This window comes from Dunckerocampus dactyliophorus, chromosome 21 (genome assembly GCF_027744805.1).
Source record: "Dunckerocampus dactyliophorus isolate RoL2022-P2 chromosome 21, RoL_Ddac_1.1, whole genome shotgun sequence".
NCBI lineage: Eukaryota > Metazoa > Chordata > Actinopteri > Syngnathiformes > Syngnathidae > Dunckerocampus > Dunckerocampus dactyliophorus.
The window spans coordinates 14,000,013-14,025,578 of record NC_072839.1 but is presented as its reverse complement, the minus strand read 5'-3'; the positions used below and the strand labels follow the sequence as shown (position 1 = coordinate 14,025,578).

The 25,566-nt window shown below is 45.6% G+C and overlaps 2 protein-coding genes across 2 annotated transcripts in view; one reads left to right on the top strand and one right to left on the bottom strand.

Annotated features, from left to right (window-relative positions):
- The window catches only part of LOC129174290 (cadherin-6-like), a 402,680-nt gene that overhangs the window by 55,458 nt on the left and 321,656 nt on the right, over positions 1-25,566 (top strand). Inside the window, exon 3 of the mRNA XM_054766133.1 lies at positions 16,701-16,922. The gene's annotated coding sequence lies outside the window, so the exon portion shown is untranslated. The remainder of the gene's footprint in view (positions 1-16,700; positions 16,923-25,566) is intronic.
- Positions 1,674-24,162, bottom strand: LOC129174291 (cadherin-10-like). Its single transcript, XM_054766138.1, has 12 exons — positions 24,015-24,162; positions 16,659-17,011; positions 8,087-8,381; positions 6,431-6,550; positions 6,103-6,270; positions 5,853-6,034; positions 4,542-4,795; positions 4,317-4,453; positions 4,105-4,226; positions 3,647-3,755; positions 3,320-3,571; positions 1,674-2,638 (listed from the first exon to the last, which is right to left on the bottom strand). Exons 2-12 carry the CDS (start codon positions 16,863-16,865, stop codon positions 2,148-2,150), a joined length of 2,337 nt encoding a protein of 778 aa, XP_054622113.1. The 5' UTR covers positions 16,866-17,011; positions 24,015-24,162; the 3' UTR covers positions 1,674-2,147.

Below are 25,566 nucleotides of genomic sequence, written 5' to 3'. Positions count from 1 at the left end.
TCTCTTGGAAATTTGCCTCTTCTGTGCGTAAACTGCAAGTATCGTTTGAGTATCTTGTTGCCGGGCAGATTGTCCTGGTTTTTTCGCAATCAAAATACGTTCTGCTGTACGTTAATATACTTTATGGTTATTATTGTAGTGTGAAGATTGCAGTCACATTGAAGTGGATGGTGCTTGACACTTTAACTTGATCATTTGCCTCCAGACAGCATACTCGATGTTGTACTGCGATAAAAGAGAAGGCAGGGATGAGCACAAGGCGCAGTAAGAGGTCACTACACCTCAGCAACTTTAAGATTCCGCTAAGCTTCACAGTAATGGGTTTTCTCTGCGGGCCCTACGTCGCACCACGCTGCGCAACAGTCGGTCATGCGGCGCACAAGATGGTTACCTGACCTGAAGTCTTTTCAAGGTGTGCACAGCAAGAAAGCAGACAACAAGCTTGAATTAAAAGACTGCATTGTGTTTGGGCAAAATAAACGAGGCCACAATCTGGATGCCTGGAAGCCCACAGTGTGAGCACATTGAGGTTCAGTGAGGCGTGTGCAGGTCTGAAGGCCGGGGCTTGAACCTCCTGCTGGCGGTAGAAAGGTGTCAGGACACTCGGGGACTCGCAGATGGAGCAGATGGTCCATGGAGAAATGGGTCGAAGAATCTGCTGAATTTGTTTTGTGTGGATACTTCATTCACTTTAAGATCTGGCACCAGGTTGGTAGGAAGATGGGGAATCGTGGATTGGAGGACTTGGACGGAGTTTTGGAGTTCAGTTCTTGGCGGAACCACACCTCAGCATACCTTCAGAAGGGTCCAATTTCATGCCAAATGACGACTTTGTAGCTTTTTGGGAAAACGGCAACCTTGGAACAGGCTGAGAACATACACTGTTTTCACCTTGCGTCCCACTTTGCGTCTTTCTTTTTACCGTGAAACCACCACACCGATGCCGAATAACAAGAAGCATGTTTCAGGTGAGACTGCGGGGGTCTGGAAAACATTTTTAAAATTTTAAGTGGCCACCCGGGATGATGCTGGAGATGTTTGCTAAACTTCTAGCGTACCAAAATCACATTTAAATGTCAAGAAGCAACTGAAGAAGGATGAAGTCAGTCAACCAAGAACCGAAGATCCTGGCCGCAGTCCACATCCAGCAACACTGTGGCTACGCTGCCTCTCCAACGCACATCTCATTCACCATCGGGGGGTTAGGCGTTATGTTTTATTCCATGTGACATGCAAATTCCTTTCTTACATCAAAGGAGACATGTTCTACTTAATCTGGCGGTCACGTGGCGGGTCCAGTGAGTGATCTCGGTGCGGAGATGGGAACCCTGAGAAAATAGGCACCCCCCCCACCACCACCAAAATCTCCTTTTAAAGTTTACTGCTGGCCGCTGAGCTCCAGTTTGTTGCATCAGGTGCCTTTTGTTCAACCTTATTAATGCTCTTTTCCGCAGTCATCACAGGAATAAATACTCCTCAAAAACCTAAAGCCAAACGTTCTTTTTTATATTTTATTATAAAAAATAAGTATAAAAATATAAATATAAAACAATATGACTCGGCATTCAAGCAGCATGACTCCAGTGTTTGCCTACAACGTACACTTTCTGGTTACATGTTTACGCCTACATGATGAAATGACACCAGTGTGACAAAGTAACGGCACCAACCTCACATGAACATTGCTTGTCAGACAAATAATAATCATAATAGCAAATAGTATATAGGATGTTCAAAAACACTTTTGTACAGTATTCAGCGTAACGGGTGGGGAAGGCACCCCCCCAAAACACAATCCAATGCCATGAAACATTGATAGTATACAATACTGCTATCTCTCTGCTCAATTACAAAACACATTTCCACGCCATTGTTCACAAAAAAGTCCTAAAAGTCAAAAGGCATCTTTACTTATTATGACCGAAAAACAGTAAAACTTTGCGAACCAGATGTGGAGATCCAGTTCTAATCCCCGTCTCAGGCGGATGATGGCAGCCTTCCGAGTCAAACAGACAACTAGTTGCCTAGCGCGCTAGCTAGCGAACCAGACATGAACAGATATATAGTTTGATACATAGGTATTTGCTAGCTCGCAGGCTAGTTGGACAAATAGTGGTCTGGCTAGCTCGTGACCGAACAGACTCCTTCTAGGTATCCCGATCCGGGCTTCTCCCTATGTACATCTCCGCCAGCTTCTTGAACTGCGGTCCCCAGCTGCTGAGGTAATCATATTCCTGGTCCCCCTCGGTAGCGGTGGACTCCAGCGAACTGAGAGATTCCGCCAGCGAGCCGTTGCCCTCGTAAGCGTACGTGGCCAGGGAGTCATACGGGGGAGCCGTGGGGTCGGAATCATTCTCTTGAAGCCTCCCATTAATGAAGTCTCTGACATCCGTGTTATCTTTTATTGGTGATGTCCTCCGAAATGAAAAGAGCATTTCAGGTATGATGTCCCTGCGTAGCTTGTTAGCGTCCATCACCTCGGGGTTGCGCAGCGTCCCGATGTCGAAGGCCTGCGTGTCCTCCTCGCCGCCGCCCTCGTCGTTGTAGCTGACCACGTTGTCTCGGACGTCGTCTTTGGAGATGATCAGCGGCTCTTTCTTCCGCTGCTTCCTCAAGGCGGTGAACAGCACCACGATCACTGCACAAAAACAACGGGACTGTAAAGTAGTGTATGTAAGCCCTTGTGCGTGCTAACATGTGGTATGCTTTAGCGAGCACCGTGGAGCTGGAGTGCAGGGAGAGGGAAGCATATTTGCCGCCATTGATAAATCCTCAGTGCTGCCTCGAGCATTCACCTCCTTTTATTAAAAATTCAGTGAGAAAGCTTTTTCTTTCTTTTCCCCCTGAATGGCACATGGACGGTATAAAAATGCACCATAGTTAGAGGATACTTATCATGCTCTCTGGCACAAAACCTTTTTTAGTGAGATTTAGAAAGCAAGCTGTGATTTTTTTTTTTTTTTTTTTTGACAAATCCTTCACTATCTCCGTCTCCTCGGCAGGCGAAAAAGTTGTCTACTTGCCTCCTGCCGGGTGTTAATTACAATGGTGTGCTTTTGGGGTCGCACAGAGACGCAAGGTGGCTGTTTATAGACCCCCTGTGGTTATTTCAACAGAGTGGGGGAGACTGTGAGATTTGGCAAGTGCGAAACTCATCAGATAAGAAGCAGGTATTGTGGTAGTTCGTATCCAAGTACATTCTTTGGGGAAAAAATGTTGGGGACACCTCTTAATCGAGAAGAAGTTAGATCCCTGGGTTGGTCCTGAATTCTAACAATGGCATGCTCAGGACAATAAACATGCTCAGTCTTGTACTCACTGAGCAGAATGATGACACACAGCAAGATGGCCACCAGGGCGCCGGTGGTCAGCCCGTCGGAGAATGGCAGCACCTCGGGGCTGCACGACTGCATGTTTCCGCGGCTGTCGCAAGCGCACACGCGTACCAGCAGCGTGCTGGTGCTGCTCTGGATCGGGTAGTCATTGTCCGAAATCACCACAGGCAGGAAATAAACGCTCATCTCCCGCCGGCTGAAACCTCCCCGCCGCGTCAGGATATTGGCGGTGTTATCTGCAGGAAGAAGAGGAAGTGGTAGACTTTGCTGTATGGCGGAGATCTCCTGACGACTGGTTATGGTAGTCCTACCTTCTCGGTCACTGATGGTGAAGTTTGGGTTTTCGGGGCTTATACTGAAGACAAACTTGTGTCCCACGAGGGGCTCGTCTGTGTCCACGGCACTTATGGTCTGGATCAACTGAAGATTGAGAGGAGAGTTTGAGGGAATTTAAGTGTGCCAAAAATAACAAGAATCAGAATGATCTGCAATAAGCGAATGAAGGGATTTGCTGACAACTCTTAGATGGCGCCGCTAACGAGCTAACAGCAACCTTCTTCGTCTGTCAGTCAGCAAGCAGCCATTTTTTTCCTGCTTCGGCTTGACTGCCAACTGGTCTGGTGCGTTGCCCAATGACAGTTAGGAATGTTCTCTCAACTTGACTGTGTCCCTCACTGAGCAGGCCGTGGATAATTTGTGGGTTTTAATGAAACTGGACCTGGGAAATGGGAATCTGCAGCAGTTATGACTCACATGCACTGCTACCTACCTGTCCTGCTTTGACGTTCTCGCAGACAAATGTGTCGTAGGACATGGCGAACTCGGGAGCGTTGTCGTTAACATCCAACACTTTGATGAATACTGGTACACGTGCGATTTGCCGTGGGTTATCTGCCACAAAATAAGGGCCAACACCATTTGGTTAAAGGCACGGACATAACCACGGCAAGGAGAAAACAAAGCAAAACTTAGAAGTCATACTTATTTCAGCAGCCATCACTGAGATGTTGTGCCATTTGGACATTTCTCTGTCCAAAGCTTTTCGGCTTGTAATGGTTCCATTTGAAGAATCAATTTCGAACAGCCTCTCGAGGTCTGTATGGCGGTCAATGGAGTACCTGCACAAGCAGCATCAGGTGTAAACCCGTACTGTACATCTCGCCAGTTTCAGTCTCATCCAAATTAAATGTAATCATTGCAACGTACTTGACCGGCTTGTTCGCGGCATCGGGGTCCCTGGCCGACACCACGCCCACGAAGCTGCCGGCGGCCGTGTCCTCATGCACCTCGATGATGTAAGGGTTGCGGGTGAAAACGGGCGGCTCGTCAACGTTCTCCACCGTCACCTTGACCGTGGCGTAGTCCTTGAACTCTAAGCCGTGGATGTACCTGGCATCCAAGTACGTGTTCCTCACCTCCACCTGGAATTCGTAGTCCCTCTTGCTCTCGTAATCCAGGGCCTGGAGTCGAGAGGGATCAGCATGGAGAGGGAATCATGCCGCGGAATCGTAATAGGCACTTCGCCATGTTCTATTTGTCGGCCTTTATCTGAGCCGCACTCTTTAAAGGTAGTCTGAGTGAGGAATGCTGATCTGGAAGATCTACATGGAAAAGGATGAACCAAAAGAATCATTTCAAAGGCTCAGGATAGCTGGTTTTATTTCCAAAGCAACTGCTGTCATTTAGTCTTTTCTTATGCGTTATCAGGCGGTGCTGTCTCGATAATCCAAAACGGTGTGATTGTGCCTCTGCATTGAAGTTTCTGCTTCTTGCTGTGAAACAGAAAGGCTGATAAAAGTTAAGTTAAATGAAGGGATACAAGGAGTATGCTGCATTTCACCTCATCCACGCTGAAAAAGTGACAAGGTAATATTAAAGAGAGGACGATAATCATTAAAGCTTTTAAAAAGCTGGATGTATTTCAGTGTGGATAATACAACTAATAAAAAACAAACCTAAACATAAAACTAAGTGCTTGAAATGTTTCAAGAACATTAATACCCTGAGTGCTGCTTGATATGTTGGTGCACGACCGATACTTCAAAGGTACAGTTGTGTGAAAAAGTAAGGACATCCCATGGTCTAATTCTTCTATTCCTGAACTGTTGCACACAAAGGCAAAATGGGTCCACCAAATACACACCTGTAGATGGCCTCATTGGCCGTTCATCAAGCAAAACCATTGATTTGTCTGATGATTTAAGACTTTGGAAATGCAGTATCTGTATTTCATTTACTGTATGCTAGCATGGGCTGTACGGTGGCCTTGTGGTTAGCATGTTGGCCACATGGGCGGGCGTTCAAGGATTCGAATCTCCGTTGGGGCATATCTGTGTGGAGTTTGCATGTTGTCCCCGTGCGTGTGCGGGTTTCACCGGGTACTCTGACTTTCTCCCACATGCATGTTCGGATTAATTGGAGAATCGGACTGTGTACCCGCCCTCTCACCCCAACTCAGCTCACCCGAGACCCGAATGAGAACAATCATTCCAGAACAGGCCAAAAACAACAAATCACCCTTTTGATGATGATCACCCCTTCCTGCATGGTCTTGTCCGTCACAATGTTGAACATGTCATGGTTGCCAACCACGCTGTACTCCATCTCGGCGTTCCGGCCCACATCTGAGTCATCTGCCTTTATGCGGCCGATGGCGCCACCGATGTCCGTGGACTCCACGGCGGTGACGCGGAAGGAGTCTGTACACGACAGCGGTCACGTGATTGGTGGCGTGTTATTTACATGTAATTACTTTTCAGTGGCTTACGGTTTGCAAAGCGTGGTGGGCTGTCGTTGACGTCGGAGAGGGTGATGCTAACCGTGGTGGTCCCCGAGAGGCCCCCCATCTGTCCGGCCATGTCCTTAGCCTGGATCACCACTTGGTACTTCTCCTTGACCTCTCGATCCATGCTGGGCAGGGCGGTCTTGATAGTTCCTGAAAGGAAAACCCAACTTTTGAAATATTCTCAACCAGGATTTGCAGTTTGAGTGCGGGAAAAACGCGCCTTTAAGAGACGCAGACAACATCCTGGGATGCTCTTCTTTAAATAGTCCATCACACTTCAAGAAAACACTGCTGTGGGGGCTTAGCGTACCGTTCTCAGAGTCCACAGAGAAGTAAGGCTGTCCCTGCAGGATGCTGTAGACTAGTTTGGCGCTGTTGCCGTACGTTTGGTCGTCGGCGTCTGTGGCCGTCACGGTGACGACAGATGTGCCTGTGAAGGACAGACGCACAGATGTGTCAATTCGAAATGCTAGTCCACTTTTTTTTGCTGTAAATCAGCAGGATTATATCCACTTGTGTTTACTATCAACTGGCCACATGAGTTAGCTGCCTAGCTAATGAAGAAACACCTCAAATGTGTTTTCTGTTTTTCTCAGACCATTTTTTTTAATAACCATGTTAACCTGCAAATAAATCCTCAATTTACATAACCACGCACGTTTATATTAAACCAATTTTATCCGGCTTATTGCAGCTAAATGTCACAGACAGAACATTAATGAAGGCTGCCTATTGCTTTAAAAATAATAATAGGGAGGCGTCCTTTCCACCTCCATATCATCCACAAGGCCACACTGCTAATACCGTCCTTGGCCTCCGCCGTGTCCCGTTTTGGGTCGGAGCGTCTTGGCGCATACTAATGACGCCTCGAACATCTGTCCCACTTAGTGCCACGACTGATGGCCGCTGCATTTCCATGGCTGGCTGACTTGATGAAGCCCAGTGTTCAGTCCAAACTGTTTATTAGCGCGCCGATGACTAATGGCGACCCTGGCCCATCTTTAGCCATGAGACGGCAAAGAGCGTCATGAATCCCAAACAAGGTTTTTGTTACTTGTCACATAGATAATTGGCTTTTGATTGGACCCCCCCCTCCCGCCCCAATTGCTCAATTGTATTAATTTTCAGCAGCATAATTGAGAATCTTTGCGCGGATTATGCTTTATAAGCGCTGTTTATGTTCAGGCCGTTTACTTATTTATATACTTGAATGGAATAAGTGCGATCAAGCAAATCCTTAATTGGAAAGACTGACATTGTGAATGTAAAGCATTTGGACCGCTTATTAAAAATGGAAAATGACATTGGTTGTTGTGCATGCTTAATGAGGCTGACTAAATAACTTAGTGGTGAATATAACATCACACAATCTTCTTTTGACTCTAGCTTAGTTGTAGCGCATTCATAACATTTATTTTGCAACCAAATGCTAGTTGGTATACTTAGTTGCTAGCATAGCGTGATGGTCGTCATTAGGTTTGTGTTTTACAACCAAATGCTAGTTATTACACTTTGTCGCTAACATTGTTTGAGCGCATTTATAGCATTTATTTTGCAATCAAATGTTAATTAGTATACTTACTCGCCAGCTAGTTTGAGCTCAGTCATAATGTTTATTTTGCAAACAATTTCTAGTTTGTATACTTTGTGACTAGGTTAGTTTGATCGTAATCATTACATTTTTTTTGCAAACAAATGCTAGTTATTGCACTTTGTCGCTAGCTTAGTTTGAGAGCAATCTTATCGTTTATTTTGCAATCAAATGCAAGTTAGTATACTTTGTCGCTAGCTTATTTTGATCATAAGCATTACGTTTTATTTCTGTAAACACATTTTAGTTACTGCACGTGTGCTAGTTATTGCTAGCTTAGATTGAGCACAGTTTGCAACATATGCTTATTTGGTTTTGTCGGGGCCTGCAGCTGCTTTCTCACTTCATGTTGTCTCGGGAAGAAAGGCCACTCACCGACATCCGACATCTCCGGCACGTTGGCAAAGTAGACGTCTCGCTCGAATTTCGGCGCGTTGTCGTTAATGTCATGGATCTTGATGTTGAACTCTGTGTCGGGCTCCAGCTCCTCGTTGGTGGTGCGGTCCACCACCTTGGCGTGCAGCGTGTACATGGCCTTCTCCTCGCGGTCCAGCCTCTTGGTGGCATGGATGTCGCCGGAGTTTTCATCGATCAGGAAGAGGGTGCCGGCGCCGTCCCCCGTCAGGATGTACTTGACCGTTCCGTCGTCTTTGTCCATGTTGGAGTGCAGCTGGGGACGAGATGGAGATGTTTTACATGTGGAGTGACCACGCGTTGCTGAAAGAAGAAGAGATTGTTTTTGTCTTATCCCATTGGCTGCCCTTCAAGTGGTCAGGCTGCAGAGAATCACTTTCTCTCCTAAGTGGTGCTAAAAAGCAATTTTTAAGAGCAATTCTTCTCACCATTTTGCACCACTCCACCATTCACGTCATGCAGCCTTTTGTATTGGCCTGACGTTCGCCAGAATCGATGCAGCAGCGATTTTGGAGCAGGCAGACACTTTCAGTGCACATTACATCCCATAAAATCCCACAGAACATTTTTTTTTTTTTTTTATGCTCCAGTTCTCCTTTCTTTTGCGGGACTGAAATGTTCTTTTCTATTCTGTCACATTAGCACATCTTGCTTAAGGACTTGGAGCACTACCTCATCTTCTTGTGTGGTAGTTTGTGCTGCAAAGACCAGCCTGTGGATCTCCTGCTGCCTGCTGCATTTTCATCCACATGCCAGGTGCAACGTTTAGGCCATTTGTGATGGGGCAAGCAGGTGGTCCGCTTCCGTGTGCAACATTTTGCTCCCGTAAAGGACATTTGTGGCGCCCCCTGTGGTTTGTGGCCAAAATGCTTTGGAACACACGCGAGCATTTAGTCCAGATTTCATTAGACAAGCGGTCACTGCGGAAACGTTTTTCTTTTTCAACCAATCTTGCCCAGATTGTACAAAGGTGTTCTTGCCAAATCTGGTGGAAGGTCGGTGAAACACCTTAAAGCAGGGGTGTCCAAAGTGCAGCCCACGGCTTATTTATTTTTGTAATGGCCCGCGACACATTCTAAACATATTTATCAAGAAAACAATTAAAACATTGGCATGCAATGCAACTGCAACATGCAATCACGTTACAGTGGAACATTACATCACATACTGTCGTACAATTCAGTGCTACATGTTCAAAAAGGAGTAGGAACGAAAAAAAGATGTTGTTTTTAGTTGTACAGACAAGGACGTCAACAAGAACGTCTCTCCATGATAACTTGAGTGTTATTTATTTTTTATTTTCTCTTATTATGTCTACTATATTGGGTAATAGTGTAAAGGTGACTATAGGGGTGTTAGTTCATGTCCAGAGGGCTCTAATAATGCAAAAGAAATACATTTAGAAGGCCGTAAAAGGGTTTTCTATGCTCTAACTATGGAAATGTTCCATTTATTTGCAGAAGTTCACTGACGCTTGGGTTTGGAAGCGATAGATCGCATAAATGAGGCATTACTGCGACAGTGTAATGAGCTGGATTTGGTTGCAAAAACGGCAGCGGCTGTGCTGAAGCTACGATGGCGTGCAGGGTGTAGACATCTTGACTGCGTTGCTGTTATTGTCCAACTTGCCGTCATGCAAATAGGCAGATAAAACCTGGATGGAAAGTGCCACCAGCTAATGTAATCCCGTTGCAGGTCGTAACAACATGTGGTTCTCACGGTGAAGCCCATTTAGATGCAAACAAATTCCCGGGAACAGCTCGCCGCCGTAAAGCTGTCACTCACAAGCCCCGCCTTCACGTCCCCAAGGCCTCGTAAACGCGACGTCCTTCGGAGTGGAAGTTCCAGCTGGGTGTCGGCTTTAAAGATGATATTTTCCGAGCCATTTTTCACGGCAAAGTGACAGGATCTTGTTTCCCGCGTCCAAACCGAACTTTTAGAGCTGTTGACATCGCTACTCTCACCGCGGGAAAAAAAATAATTAGCTTCCTCACAGCGTGCAGACATTAATATTAATAAGTTAGCGACGTACAGCCACTTGTCACGGCCAGCTCGCTCTAAAAATACCTGTCTTGACAGCTCAGCAGCGTAATGAGCTTGAATCAAGTGTCTTCCCTCCAAGGTGATGGATAGGTCAGAGGTGACTAACTTTAGCAGCAGCAGCCGGGGGGTGGTGGGGGTCTGCTTCTGAGTCGTTCTTCAAGCGCCCAATTTGGAAGACAAATCCCGGACTGATATGATGTGGATGGGTGAAATATGTGACAGGAACTAGCGGGCCGTTTTACCGTGTCTCCACTGCTCGCCGGGAAGAAAAATCAAGAGAATGTCAAGAAGGTCTCCATAGACCGCGCCTGTCCAGCTCTAGGCTGAGAAGACTAAACCCTGATGTGTCTTGGGTGCGTGTTGGCTTGATGGCGATAGCTGCAGATAGAAATGGACCCCTACACTTTGTTGCTAGCTTAGTTTGATCACAATCGATACGTTTCTTTGCAAGCGCTAGTAGGGACACTGCTGGCGCCCGTTGGTTTTTTGCAATCAAATACTTGTTTGGTTCGACTAGTTTGATGGCAATCGTTACGCTTTTCTTTGCGACCAAACGCTTGTTACTACACTTTGTGGTTAGCTTAGTTTGGTCGCAGTCATTACGTTTTCTTTGCAAGCAAATGCAAAGAAAATGCATGTTACACTTGGCTAGCTCGGTTTGATCGCAATGATTCCATTTCTTCTTGGCAACCAAATGCTCAATTGGTTGGGCTAGTTTGATCTTTTTGTTGTTTTTTTGCAACAAAATGCTAGTTGTCACTTAGTTTGATAGAAATCGTTACGTTTCTTTTTTGCACCGTACACTGTTGCTAGCTTATTTTGATGGCAACCAATCAAATGCTGGTTAGGGTAGCTTTGTGTGATCGCAGTCATTATTTTTTCGCAACCAAATGCTGACTTATAACACTTTGTTGCTAGCTTAGTTTGACCGTGCTTCTTTCCATTTATGCAAAGTTGTTGTGAAAAACCCTGCGCCCACCCTTGTGCTATATCTTTGTTTAGTGTGGGTGGTGGCAGGCCTTAATCTTCAACATCTGTGCTAATTATTCAATCCTTTTTTTCCCCTGGTGTCTGTACAAACAAGGTAGGCGTCCTTGCAACAGTAAATAATGCGACTAAAATAATTGTTAATGCCACATTAGCACTTCTCTCTCGCACCCGCGTCTCGACGAGAGGAACTTGGCACGTCCGCCACTAGCGACTCTTTACAAAGTGTTGCTTGCAAGTGCGACTTTGAGGAAAATCAAATGTTAGCCCAGTGTATCTGCGGCGATTCGGTGGCTCTGGTTAAAAAAAAAAAAAAAAAAAAAAAACGCAGCACAGAGGAGCGCCTTGATGAGGGAAATTGCCTCGCACAAACACTGAGCAATGTGTCTGCAAAAAGCGAGGAAATCATTGGCAATTCTTGTCAAGCCCTCCTCGCCCGCTCCACGTTGCTGCACGCAGGAGATAGCCAAACAGAACGGTACGGAATAACGACTGCGCCTGTCTTTACTATTAAAACAGTGCAGCGTCATGTATTGCCATGCTAGCTGTAGGCTGCCGTCTTTGTCATTTATTTCTTTCAAGTGGGGAGCGAGGGCCCCCGCCTGCCTGACTGCCTGCCTGCCACGTCTCAAGGCCAGGCCACAAAAATATGAACACAGCTAAAATGAAATAGTAATCATTCTTATGAAGGGGAAGGCTTTTATGAGGCGCGGCACAATGGAAGGTGCCGGCGCCTTTTAATGGGATTTTGCTCTCCCTCCCTCGCCAGCATCAAGTTTGTGGATGTATTGCTAAGTGTCGTCTACGCGCAGCTTTGCAGCTGCACACTGTGAAAGTCACTTCAAATGATGGGTGGATGCTCGGCTCATCATCCGCCCAGCGCTCGTTTTCTCTTCCTCGTCGTTTCTGTTGAGCTTGCAGAAAGTGCACTGCCTTGATTTTTTTTATTTTTTCTTTTTTTTCCCTCGTCGTGTGGCATTTGATTGCCGCAATCAATAAATCAACCTTTTGAGCGAGCACGCCGGGGGCTGAGTCACGAGGTTTGATTGAATGCGAAACAAACGAGACCTCCTGCCGCGCGCCGCCAATGCCGTTAAATGATCTTTTACGAGTGAGAGACGGTCAAGGCCGGCTTGCTTCTGCACTAAAAGAACGAGTGAGGGAGGGGAGGTGCACTCACGCCTCAAATTGTCACGTTACCGACGTTTAAAACCAAGAAAAAGCACAATACCAAAATTGCACAAAACACGTAACATGAACAGAATGGATAGTTTCAACTTTAGTCCAAAATGACAGATTAATGAACTTGTTGGAGGGATTTGGAGCATTAGCGTGCCTGGAATTGACATTTTGCTTCCTTCTCGTCTGCCCGTTATCCTCATTGGCCTGCCGAGGAGTTTTCTTCAGCAACCCCCCCAGTCAGAAAACTCGCTAATGTGCTTTAGGGGTTGCAACCAAATGGTACTGTAGTTAGCATACCTTGTCACTGTTTTAGTTTGCTAGCTGGGTTTGGCTTGTTTGGTCATTACCGTTTGCAACCAAATGTGAGTTATTACACTTGGTTGCTAGCGTAGTCTGATCTGAATCATTGTGCTTTTTTTGTTTGTTTTTGTTTTCTGCAACCTAAAGCTAGTTTTTGCCTTTCCTCATGAGCACAGTTTGACCGTAACCATTTGCTTGTTTTATTTTGCATCCCCTTGTTGTTGCTAACATAGTTTGTCACTACACGATCCATACCGGCTACACTGTCCGATCTGCACGTGTGCTCACCGCGTCTACATCCGGGGGGGCAGCTTGTCGACCTGTTTTTTCCGGCAGCCACGTGTCAGGCAAACCCGATTTGTACTCCGCACTTGCTAACTAGGTCACCAGTCTACCCAGGCTACGGCAGTTACAGGTCGTACTTGCATTAGGCAACCCAGTTTGTACGACGTACCTACAATACGTCATTTCAGGACGTGTTGGGATGGAGGGGTGGGATTTGTCCATTTAGAAGAAAACTCTATCTGCTGGTATGCAGCAAACTCCACTTGCACTCAGCTTACGGTCGTTTACTGTACATTCAAATACCACAGTGTTTTATGTTTTTATGTTGTTTATTGTATTTGTTTCCTTGTTTGCTATGTCCATATGAAGTATGGTTAGTTCCCATTTATGTTCCGAAAGAACAAAAATAAAAACATGGCATGAAGCAGAAGTTCCAGCGTAAAAAAACAAAAACAAAAGTTTTTTGTTTACGTTTTGTAACCAAATGCTAGTTCTTACACTTTGTTGCTAGCTTAGTTTGATCGTAACCATTGTTTTTTTGTGACGAAAGGCTAGTTTTTAAACGTTGTCGCTAGCATAGCTTGATTGTTTTTTTTGTTTTTTGTTTTTTTTTGTAACTACATGCTTTTTAAAATTTATTTTACACGTTGTCACTAGCGTTGTTTGATCGAAATGGTTTTCTTGTTCTGTTTCTTGCAACAAAAATGCAATTTTGTTAACTTGTTAAGTTTGGTCCTAATCATTGTTTTGTTTTGTTCATTTGTTTGTTTGTTTTTTGCAACCCAGTGGTGCTTTTTACAATTTGTTACCTTTTTTTGCAGCACTTTGTCGCTAGCATAGCTTGATGGCGATCATTACATGTTTTGCAATGATTGCATGTCAACTTCCAAACATGCGTGGACGCCCCCCCAGTAGTAATTCATTAGAGCCTGGTGTTTCTCCTGACAGCGGAATGATGAAGGATGTTGGACAGGAGAAATGAAGCGGGTGCGCTGGTTGTCACGCGGCTGCAGCGGAACATCAAGGCGGCATCAACTGATAACCCGGCTCACTCTTGGCATTTACTTTGCTGCCGCTTCACATAATACAACACGCCGCATTTTGTCAGGCCGCCCTGATTGATACGCTTTCTTCTTCACTGCCGCTATTGCGTTTGTGATGCGCTTCCTCGCCAAAGTTGTCAGAGCCCCCCAGCCCACCCCCGCGGTGCAACCCCGCACACTTGTTTACCGCCGAGGATGTGAGGTGTGTGATGAAAGGCAGCCTCCTCCGAGAAAATTGGCTGTCGACAATCGCCACATTTGCCTCGCCAGAGTTGATAAGTGCAGCGTTTCTTTTCCCCTCACACCTGTCTTTACCGTGCCAGCCCCCGAGCTCCGCTGACAGGAACCTCTCTGATCCGGGAGGAGCTCAAATGTCCCACAGCTCATCATTTCTTGTCAAACGTAATGGATTCCATACATCAGATGCAACAATTACGGAGCGGGACGACACACACGTTAGCTATGTGCGCTACGGTGCTAACATTTGAACAGCAACATCAGGCTAGCTTAGCCCATTCGCTGACAAAGTGCCACAAGATCCAACTTGCAGCTCTGTAGCTGACTGTCAGCGAGTTGGCAGAGTTGTGGGGTTTATTTTAAGACGCTTAGCGAAGCCTGGGGAACTTGGGGCCTTAAGTTCAGACGGAAAACAAAAATGCTAAATCCTTTTACATTGTTGCAGAGCTTTTTCGCATTGACTGTATTGGGGGCGGCTCCCCTCACCACCTGCTCCTGTTGCCACGTCAAGCCAGTCTGGATTGGCAAGACCACAACCACCAGGCTGCAGAAACGGTCTCAGCACACTTGCTAACTCCAGAAAGCACATCTTCAACCTCGATAAGGTGTCCTGCAGCCATCGGAGCCTCAGCAGCTCTTATTTTGAAGAAAAATCAATAGTTCACAAGTTATTTTTATTTTTTATTTTTTGGCTGCCGCTTCCACCTTCCCCGAAACTTTCTCAAGTCAAACAAGAAAGTTTGAAACGCCTCAGGAGTCGGTAAAACATCCAACGCTCGTACACGTCTGCTGAGCTGCCGTCAGCCATGACATCACCTCAGCTTCTGGTTTTTAATGGCATCAAGACGGAAACCTGGGAATGACAATGAGCCAAAATGCAAATGCCGTGGATCCAAGACGACCCACGGCCTTTTTCAAGACTCACTTTTATGAAGTATATCTTTTTCTAAAAATCCGTGAAATAAGACTCCAGTAAACACGTTCACTTGTCTGCTGGTTTGCATGTACAAACCTCTGAACCTCAAATATAAGATGGCTTTTCAGATGTTTTTGTAGAGAAGCTGTAGCCCGCATAGCATGCATGCTGGGCCCCCTAGTGGCTGTGAGCAGCAATGTCATTGTTGGCCAACTGTACGTGTTTCTGGGTTGAGAAAAACAGTACACAGCCTTTAGGAGCAATGTTGTTCTTTGATTGACTTTATTCAGAAATGTCGAAGCGGTTTAGCCCTTCATCCATTCATTCATTCATCCATCTATACATCCATCATCTCTCGCTTACTGGGTTGGGTCGGGGGGGCCGCAGCCGAAGCAGGGAAGTCCAGACTTCCCTCTCCCCAGCTGCTTTGTCCACCTCCACCCGGTGGATCCTGAGGCGTTCCCAGGCCAGTTGAGAGACACGGTCTCTCCAACGTGAACTGGGGTTTCCCAGAGGCCTCCTACCGGGGAGGTGTCCGGGGGGCATCCTGACCAGATGCCGGAGCCACCTCTTCTGGCTCATCTCAGTGCTGAGGGGCAGCGGCACCCTGAGTTTCTCCCGGATGACAGTGCTTTTTACACATCTCTCACGGGCAGCCCGGCCACCCTACAGACGAAACTACATTTGGCTGTTGGTACCCGCCACCTTGTCCTTTCGGTCACTACCCAAAGCTCATGACCATCGGTGACGGTAGGAATGTCGATCGACCAATAGAGAGACAGATGAAGAGACTGCGTATGCCGCAGCAATCGGTGGAAATGCTTGAGTATGTTTGTTTTCAGACTAGCATTGGTGGGAATGCTAGTCTTTTTTATTTTTTTATTTTATTTAGATGGTTTATGGATTCGCAGGCTTCGCGACACATCTTAAAACAACGCCCAGAGCTATGCCAACTAGCCACCAGTCAGCTACAAACATGGGGGCTGTTTTTTTCAACAGGCTAACCTAGCACAATGTTGATGCTAAAATGTGAGAACAATGTTAGCACTTTAGCATCACCTTGTTGTGTGTGTGTGATCTATTACACAAGACACACTCATGCATGGACAAACACAGCTCATTAGCCTTAAAGCTACAGACACACACAACGGCGTGTCGGGTTTACTGAAAGCCAAATTCCAGCATCAAGGCTAGTACACTAGTACACCCCTACACTATCGTGGGACGTCAGGCTAAAATAGTTGATTATGCTGGTCTACACAGTCGTGCTTTCATGCAACAAAGAGATTCATGAACACATCCTTCTGTGGGCTCCACCGTGCCAGCAGTGGATCAATCAGCCCAACAAGACTTTTACTGATAGCCAGCCTGAGGAAGACAATGTTCAATAGACTTCAGGAAGCAAAGCTCTCGCCGGGGCGTCCCATCTCTCCTTTGGCAGCAGACAGCTTTGTGTCAGTCCATTCCTCTTAGAGCCAATCAAACCAAGGAGCCGGGCCTCCAGTAATTACTCTACACCCAATCTATCCGGCCACGTTACCTTGCCGACATACTGATGGTCGTTCCCCGTGTATTCCTCCAGCAGAAAGAATTGATTCCACATCCATCCCCGCTTGGACCGCTGCAGAATCCTGCCGTCGCTCTCCGGCGTCCCAAACACATTCCCGATATTCCCAGGCGTGAGAGGCAGTGCGGCGGCGACGGGCCACAGGGTACAGAACGTCAGGACCACCCGACCGACGAGCATGGTATCCGAGCAGCGAGGGGATGTGACGCACGTCCGGACGACTGGGGGAAGTTTATGGTGAGTAGCTTGTGATTGGATGAACGCTGCAAGGTAGCGTGAGCAGAACACACATTGTATTCCTCACGGTGACGCCAAACACCAGATCCCTGCGGGAAAAACAGGAAACTTTAGTTGAGTTCTTATCAAAGACTTTATGACACGTCCAAACCATTCCTATCGGAATGGTCCAAAATTCAAACCACGTTTCCTCTTTTCTTAACGCCAAATATTCTGCTATCCCTCGACAAGTGCATGTTAGCAGAAGGGATTGACTGACATAAAATCAAATTAACTCTCGCTGTGATTCATCTCTGAAGACCTGACAAGAGGGGGTGTAACAGGAAAGACAGTTGAATATGTTTGTCAGGTTTTCACATGCAGGTCCAAGCATGGAGCTTCAGGTCAAACTCCAAGAGCTTGACTTTTCCAGCAGTTTTCCTTCAGTCACCTCCAAACTAGCATGGGCACATAGCCACTTGACTACTTCATTTTTAGTGGTGATGGACCTTCACCTCGAGCAGATCAAGTCATACGTCACATTAAAGGTCGTTATAAGGGCTGTTATGACATCATACTCTGATATGATGACTTTGTAGGGGTGTCCAATGATCTTGTCACAAGATTAAAACAGGACAAGATTTCTCGTTTAGAAAAAAACACGGGCACTAAGCCTGGGACGATCATAAATATTAATTCATTAATCGCACAATACATGAAGATGAACTCATTTTGAATTTTTCTCATCTCCCGCCTTCAAACAGGCAGGAAGAGGGTTCACTCTGTGCACCTTGGTGCATTTGTTTCATAGAACAGCGACGTGAACGGAGTGAGCCTTTGTGATATTCACACAGTCTCTGTGGGTGGAGGCGGGGCCGCTAGCATGCACACAAAGTGCAGAAGTGTAGCCTCGTGAGGAGCAATGCAAGGTAACTGTGCAAATGAAATGCGTGGATTGCACAATATTGTCATATTTTTAATCTATTTTTCATTGTACGAGACCCAATCTCATGTATCATCTTGTCAACTAGTCCAAGTGTTAGTTATGTCTTATTCTCTTTCATTATGTCTACTATATTGGGTAATAGGTGTGTAACGGTGACTATAGGGGTGTTATTTCATGTCTAGAGAGCTCAAATAATGTTCAACATATTTAAAAGGTCATAAACAGGATTTTCTATGCTCTAACTCCGAAAATACGGGTCTGGAACCAATTAACCGTGATAAGCGAGATGCCTGCACATTAAAAGTGTTTGTTATTCATGCACAGACATCGCAAAACATGACCTGAAATACTGAAACATGACTAATATATTCTTATTAACCCAACGGCCACCATTTGTCAACTGCTTCCACCGCATGCAGATTGTGTCCAGTCAGACAGGATTGTAGTATTCATGTAGCAGATCTTTACAGGATATTTATTGTTATTTATTTATGGATATTTGTTGTGGTTTTTTGTATTGAGTACGTGTAAAACGTTCAATGAAAAACAAAGGTAAAACAATGCTATTTCTTTTGCAAGCGTATGTAAATTGCCGATGGAGGATGGGGGGGGGGTTGCCTCGGGTGCCACTTTGGGTAGCGCTGGCTCTGAGTGGCTTTGAGTTTTTAGTGTTAGGTCGCTCCTCTTGCTAGTTCCATCGAGATTAATCACATCCCTCAAGAGCTAATTTGTTTTGACGTTCATTACTTCCCTTCCATTCCTTTGGCCGCCATGATGCTCTCTTAAGACGAATCACCCTGTCGCACTTATGAAAAGCATTTCGGCATGTCGGCTGGTCTTCTTCCTCTCTGAATCCCCACCAGGACGTCTTCCTGATAGGTAATTTGGGGGGCGTACCTGAATAATTGATGGTCTTTAGGAAGTTAATTGTAATAAATCTCCCTTTTTCTTTAAAGAGCTATTACGTGTGCTCCCTCGGTCTAAAGGCGAGGGTACTTGAGGTGTTCGCTCACCATTCTGGCTCAAAGGTCAATGGGCCTCTTGAGCTGATGGAGACCATGAAGACTAGTCTAGATGAAGCTCGTGTCGGGCGATGGGGACAAGTCAGTGACCCAGAACAGATAGAATTATGCAAGTGGCGGCTCTAGAAGGAATCCATAAGAAAGAACATTTCTTTTTTTAAGGAATCCCCATCCAAAGGAGTATTTTGACCTTTTTGAAGAAAGTTCTTAAATCCTGTCCGATCCCAACAAAGTCAACCATGAAGCATCTGGAAGTGCTTTGGACTGTGGCGAGGTTTGCGACTGACACGCGTGGAGGTCACCGAGGGCACGTAGAAATGATGAGATGGCTGGTGATGCAGGTTTCCGAGGTAAACATGTTTCCCCCCCATCCCCCACCCCCCGCAGAGAGATGACATTATCTGCTTGTTGTGGTCTTTGATGAGCCCTTCTCCATTTCTAATTTTATTTCCTCCATTATGCCGCACGAGTGTGACGCACGCCGCCGTTCTCCAGATCAGGGAAAACGCCGCCTGGCAATTAATCTGGGCTGACGCTTGTTATTGCATTTTCTAATTAACATTCCCGCCTGTCCTTGGGCTTTAATAGCATTCTGGATATGAATCCTTGATGGGCTGCAGCCTATCAGGCGTCGGGCTTCTTCCAAACAGTCCATTAAAGGATGACGCCTCGCCAGATCCTATAGACTCAAGCTGCATCCAGCCTATTAAAATCAGCGGGAGTGTTAAAAAGTTGTTTATGAGCAGATTAAGTCAAAAGAAACTCTAAAAAAGTTGGCGGCGAACAGAGCAAATTAGAGCGCGTGTGCTTTTAAAGCGCCATCCCCGGGTTGTTATCCTTAATCTTGCGCTAAGACGCGTCCTGGCAGGCGCTCTGCTCCGCTCCATTTGTGTAATCTGTGGAATTATACGTTCTTGTTTTGCTGAATAAGAGTGTCTTTGATCAGACGTAAACGGAGCTGCTCATCACCGTGTGCCGCATGCAAGAGAAAAGGCCCCGGCTGTACGTTTTGTATGCGGCCCGTAATTGAACGCGCGACACGAGCGGGACGTCGCTCAGCATCGCGTCTTGCTCTGCTGGGGAATTAATGCTCTCCTAGGCTCCTATGGCTCATCGTCTAATGAGACCCAACACCAAAAATGCAAGCAAGTTATGCTCAGTTTTGATGTTCAACAACATGTTCATTATTCTGGGTGTACTTTTAATACTGGGAGTCACATGACTAGCAGAACACGGACACTCGTCGGCAGGGTTTCACCGTGTTTGGAGGGGGAGAGGAGTAATACGTGCCGACTGGCTTGATGGAATCACATTTCATTTCATGTTTGGGTGTGTGGCGGTGGGCTCAGAAAAGTGGACATGCAGTAATCCCTCGTTTATTGCAGCTAATTGGAGGGGAGGGGCATGAGAAGCAGGAGGAACTATAGTCATTCCATTTCTTCAAGCTTGACAGGTTTGTTAGTGTCTTTATTCACGGTGGAACACTGCGGGTGCCAGCAGCTCATACAGATAAATACTACAGCTTCTCATGTGGATTTCATGAAGAAAATAACTGAACCACTGCTTTTCAACATGAAAGCCATTATTACGGCAATCGTGTTGTTTTCCTACTCGTGTAACAAACAAACCAAACCTTCCCAGTGTCCCACATTTGTGTGAAAACAGGCTAAAACAAGAACGTACGCGTACACTCGCGCCATAAACAAGCAAAGTCTTGCAGGAGTGGAAAACCAAATTCTCGTCCTCGTCGCTCTTTGGGCCATAAAGGACTTTATTAGAAAGCATCTCACTTGTGATGATTAATGCTGTCAGTGAAGACCAAACCCACACGTTATTGAGTAGACGCAGCTTTATCAGGAAAATAAAGCTGAATACGATTGCTCAGGTCGTCATTTTTAGCACACGACCAGTAGAACACGCCCACTCATCTCCACTATTTGTGTGTGGTCATCAATAGATCACATGTAAGTGAAACATGACACGTTAACAACAGCTTCAACTCCCCTGGAGACACTTAGAAACGATTAACAACGCAGAATAATTAGCTATTATAGCCCGAAAAGCCTCATCAAGCACCTTCTTCTTCTTCCCCTTGATGTTTCTTTTTTTTTTTTGCCCCCCTCCCACCCACCCTGTTAAATATTCTGATTTATGGACGGGTGTCCGAGAAGCGGCTATAACATGCGACTCGGCCCGTAACTCAGCAGAAGGATGCTCTTTAATGGCCGCTTTAATTGATTATGCCGTGAAAGGTAAGTGTGCACTTTGTTTTATGAATGCTAATAAATTGTCCAGAGTGCCTGCATGAGCGGACCTTTCACCCCGTGAATGCTGCTTTTTTGGGGGGGAAAAAACACACACACACACACAAAGGGGAAACCTTGTTATTTTTAGTAAGAAAATAACTAGCATCCTGCTCGATGTTGCAAGAAATATGACAATCTTGGCCATAATCTTCAGCTGGAACAACAATGACTTTATTTGCTGAACATAGATGCACAGCATGTGCTACAATGACTGACATCTATCACCTACCATGACCAATTAACATCGAAGGAAAAGCCAGCCAATAACAGCGCAGGAGGGCGGGACTTACACAGAAACCCAAGTCACAGCGAGCGGAGTAATATGTGCCGACTCACTTGACGGCTTCACGGAAATAGTTGATTGAATGTAATAACCCGAATGTTTTTTATGGACATATCCACTTATTGCATTACAACAATTAAAAAAAATAATAATAATAATGTTGACAAGCAAAAAAAACAAAACTTCCTTGTCTCACGTGTGTGTGTGGAAACGCACTAAAGCAGGTTAAAATATGACGAGAGCTGCAACAATGAATCCAGGGGCGTCCACACTTGTGAAAAATGAAAGGAAGCAAGAGTCACTCTGATATTTTGTAAAGAAACACGAACGTATGCTAAGAGGTTATACAAGTATATGTTGGAAAACCCTGCACATCAGCGTTGTCATATGCTCTAGGGGACCAGTGTTCCATTATTGGTGTGGATTTCACTCTTTGAGCTCCAACCCCAACACACACACACACACACACACACACACACACACACACTCTGTTGGTGTTTTGTTTTTTAATTTTCCAAATATTTCATCTTAAGTAATCAGTAGAAATGTTCCTGTTGTAATATTAGGACTTTATTCCAATATTATTTTCTCTTTATTCTCAGAATAAACCCAAACTAATTTTCTAAAAAATACTTATTAGTCTTATTTGTTGTTTTGTTTGGCTCTCATAGTGTGACAACCTAAAAACAAGAAAGTAATAATAATATTTCAACTTTATGCCACTAAAAGGACATTATTTTTCCTCATATTATGATGGGAGAATGAACAGAATAAGATTTTCATTGCATGGTATAACTGCTGTTTTACTATGCACATGACAATAAAACTCTCTTGTATTGTATCTTGTATCTCTTGTATCTTGTTATTCTCATAATTAGATTACAACTTTTTTCCCTCAATATTCTGAGAATCATGACTTTATTCCCATAGTATTTTGACTTTATTCTCTGACTATTATAACCTTTTTCCCCAACCTAATTTTCAAAAATTTACAACTTTGTTTATTTTCTCAAAATATTACGACTTCTTCTTTAATATTTCAACTTTATGCTGCTAAAATGACCTTATTTGTCCTCATATTACAACATTCTCACAAAATGACATTTTCTAGCGAGATTTAAAAAACTGTTTCTTCATATTTTGACTTTATTCATGGATTTTTTAAAAAGTTTTCTTAAATTATATTTTTTAAATGTGCTGCGGACCAATAAAAAAACATCCGCGGGCCAGAAGTGGCCCTCGGGCCGCACTTTGGACACCCCCCTGTATTAATCAATTAATCGATCAGCAACCATTTCAGGATGTGATTAATCGATTTTTTTTTTTTAATTTAAAAATGAAATATCCTCCGATTCGAGCCACTCACATGTGAATATGTTTGCATTCCCTAAGTCATCCGTGAAGGCAGACAATATTACCTTTGCACAATCAGCTTGGATTTCGGTAAACGGTGATCGGCCCTGCAGACCAAACCACTGTTTGCTTCCTATTGATTTGGTCCGTGTAGGCCCTGACCCATCGCTCGATGAATCGAAACAACAAGCTTCCGATTAATCTACTAAGAAAATCAGCGTGAGTTACATCCCTATATACAGTATGACGGAAGACTCGCGTACGCTCACGCGCTTCTGAAAAATCCTTGTAGTCCTCAATGACTGACGTGCACTTCCAGCGCTACGGTGAAAGAAAAGCCGCCCACACTCGTACATAAAACCAACATTGTGGTCCTCCACGCTCTTTGGGCTATAAAGGACTTGGTAATGAGCAGCTCACTTGTGTTCTGTTGTGATGATTAATGCTGTCAGTGAAGACCACCTAGTTGGAAGAAAGCCGCACATGATTGGGTGACGCATCAGGGCTGCAGCGCCTCTTCTCCACTTGGTGGAGCCCTCGACCTTCCGGAATCTTCCCTTCTGGCTGGCAGGCAAGCTTGCTGCCTATATATATTTATATATTTTTTTTTTTTCTTTTGGCGGGCTGCCGCCTCCTCCGCCAGAGCTCAGTAAGCCGTGCTGGAAAGCGATATTGTGACACAGAGCACGCTCGCTTGTTGAGAAGCTACTTGGCGCAACAACAGCAAAAAAAAAAAAAAAGGGGGGGGGGGGTGATCCACTCCACTCCACTTATTAAAAACGGCGTCAAAAACATCAACCGGTGTTCTTCTTTTACTGCCCTCCGTGGACTATATCGTCTCCATTTTATTTACTTGCCCACCTGCAAAGGTCAGCAGGCATGTGAGTGTGTTAGCGGATGATTGGATGATAGGATGCGGCTAATAGCTTCTCATGTGTCACTTTGACAGCGAGGATGGGAGCTTTTTGTGGATCTCCCAAGTTCCAATTAAAAAGCGCACAAAGTTGCCATTAAGGCGTGAATGAAGCTGAAGTTATAAACGAGGTAACTTCTTCTCCAGCGCAAATTAATTCCTCATCTTTTTTTAGGAGTTGAGGAGACAAACGCGGCGCTGTTAGTCCGTTCAGCATCGCTTGCAATGGCAGGATGGAGGGAAGATGGGTAAAGAAGAGCGCGAGATAGGCAAGAAAAAGAAGATCTTACTTTGTGCGCTCAGCCTCCGGGATGCTGTGATGCTGCTGCTGCTCCTCAGCGGTGCTTAGCGACCGAGCGTCTGACTCCCGGCGTCAGGCGGCGGCGACATTCCAAGACTGACAACGGCTCAGCTGCTGCGTGCACACAGAAAGAGAGAGAGAGTCTATTCCTTGTGCTGTTCCTCTCTCCCTCCCTCCATCCCTCACTGTGGCCTCTCCCCCTTTTTTTCTCCCCCCCTACACTTTCTTTCTCTCATCTTCCCACCCTCACCTCACCTCACCTCACCCCCTCCCTCCTCCTCCTTTTCTGTGGATGTCACCCAGGCTGATGCCGCCGCTCCGGATTGGCTGCCATTCACAAGTTAGCGATAAAGAAGAAAAAAAAAAAAAAAAAAGGGCGGCGGTGAAGAAAGCGGAGTGGGATTGAAGGGGGGCGGCAGCGCCCGACATGCCAGTGGGATGAACTCCTGCATCCACATGAGGCGTCATGTGATCGCTTCCTCCACAGCCCCGTTCGTCATCTAATCTGCTTCCAGGCCGTAGGAGGGAAAAGGCCACCGTGTCCAAATCATCCGAGCAATGAGAGGCGAGAGAGGGCTTGGTACTCTTCATCACTCCGTCAGCTCCGTGTTGGATGCGTATCGGGTTCTGTTGATCCGGCATTTTAAATAGGGGTGGACTAAATGTGTGATGCTGACGCATGATGTCTTATATGCGGACAAACAAACACGTTATTTTGAGAGTGAGACCAGGCTGAGTCACACCAAGTTCACAGGCTTCCCTACCATGGAGGCTGTGATGGAAACCCCGTAAAGCGGTCTCAAACACACGCCCCGGACATACTTTGTGGTCCACAAGAGATGACCGGCTTGCTTCATGCACTTTAAGCAAGAGCTTCTTTTATTGGGCTAGCAGTAGCCGATGCTGAACTGGCAACACTAACAACAATCACGCTGCCAACACAAACATGACAGCATGACATGTAACAGTTAAGTAAACGCACATGGGGCAACTACTACTATTATGAGGCATAATAAACAACTACGTTAACACTAAACACCTAACTTCTGCAACTTTTTACACAAGTGCCGCAAGGCATGCTGGGAAGCACGCCACGCTCCCAGCAATGCTACAGTATATACTTTTATATTTTCCACTTGAAACCCTTCTTTTGTGGAATACTTAATGCGACCCAGACTCACCCAGACTCTCCCTCCAGCCGTCTGCAGCTAAGCCGAGTGTTGTGGTTTATCGGTTTTAAAAAGGGTACAAGCCCGGCCGCCGTCACGTGTGCTGATGTGGGGCGTATTGTATGCTACAAGGTTCACAGGGTCCCACGTCATGGATTTTGGAGATGGTTGTCACTGATAATAGAGTGGTTTGCTGTCAGGGTAGAAGTCGCTGTCAGCCGTGCTCATGACACGTGATGTCTTATAGCAGGGGTGTCCAAAGCGTGGCCAGAGGGCCTTTGTGGGCAGCAGGACATTTTAAAAATATTATTTAGCATGGAAAGTTAAAAATAAATAAATAAATGCCGAAGTGGAAAAATCAGCACTAAATTT

Excerpts from the sequence above, each read along its gene's own strand:
- LOC129174291 (XM_054766138.1), bottom strand. The coding sequence starts at position 16,865 with ATGCTCGTCGGTCGGGTGGTCCTGACGTTCTGTACCCTGTGGCCCGTC. Across the intron at positions 4,454-4,541 it reads GCCGCGAACAAGCCGGTCAA|GTACTCCATTGACCGCCATA; the intron begins GTACGTTGCAAT and ends CTGCTTGTGCAG. Across the intron at positions 3,572-3,646 it reads CACCATCAGTGACCGAGAAG|ATAACACCGCCAATATCCTG; the intron begins GTAGGACTACCA and ends TTCTTCCTGCAG.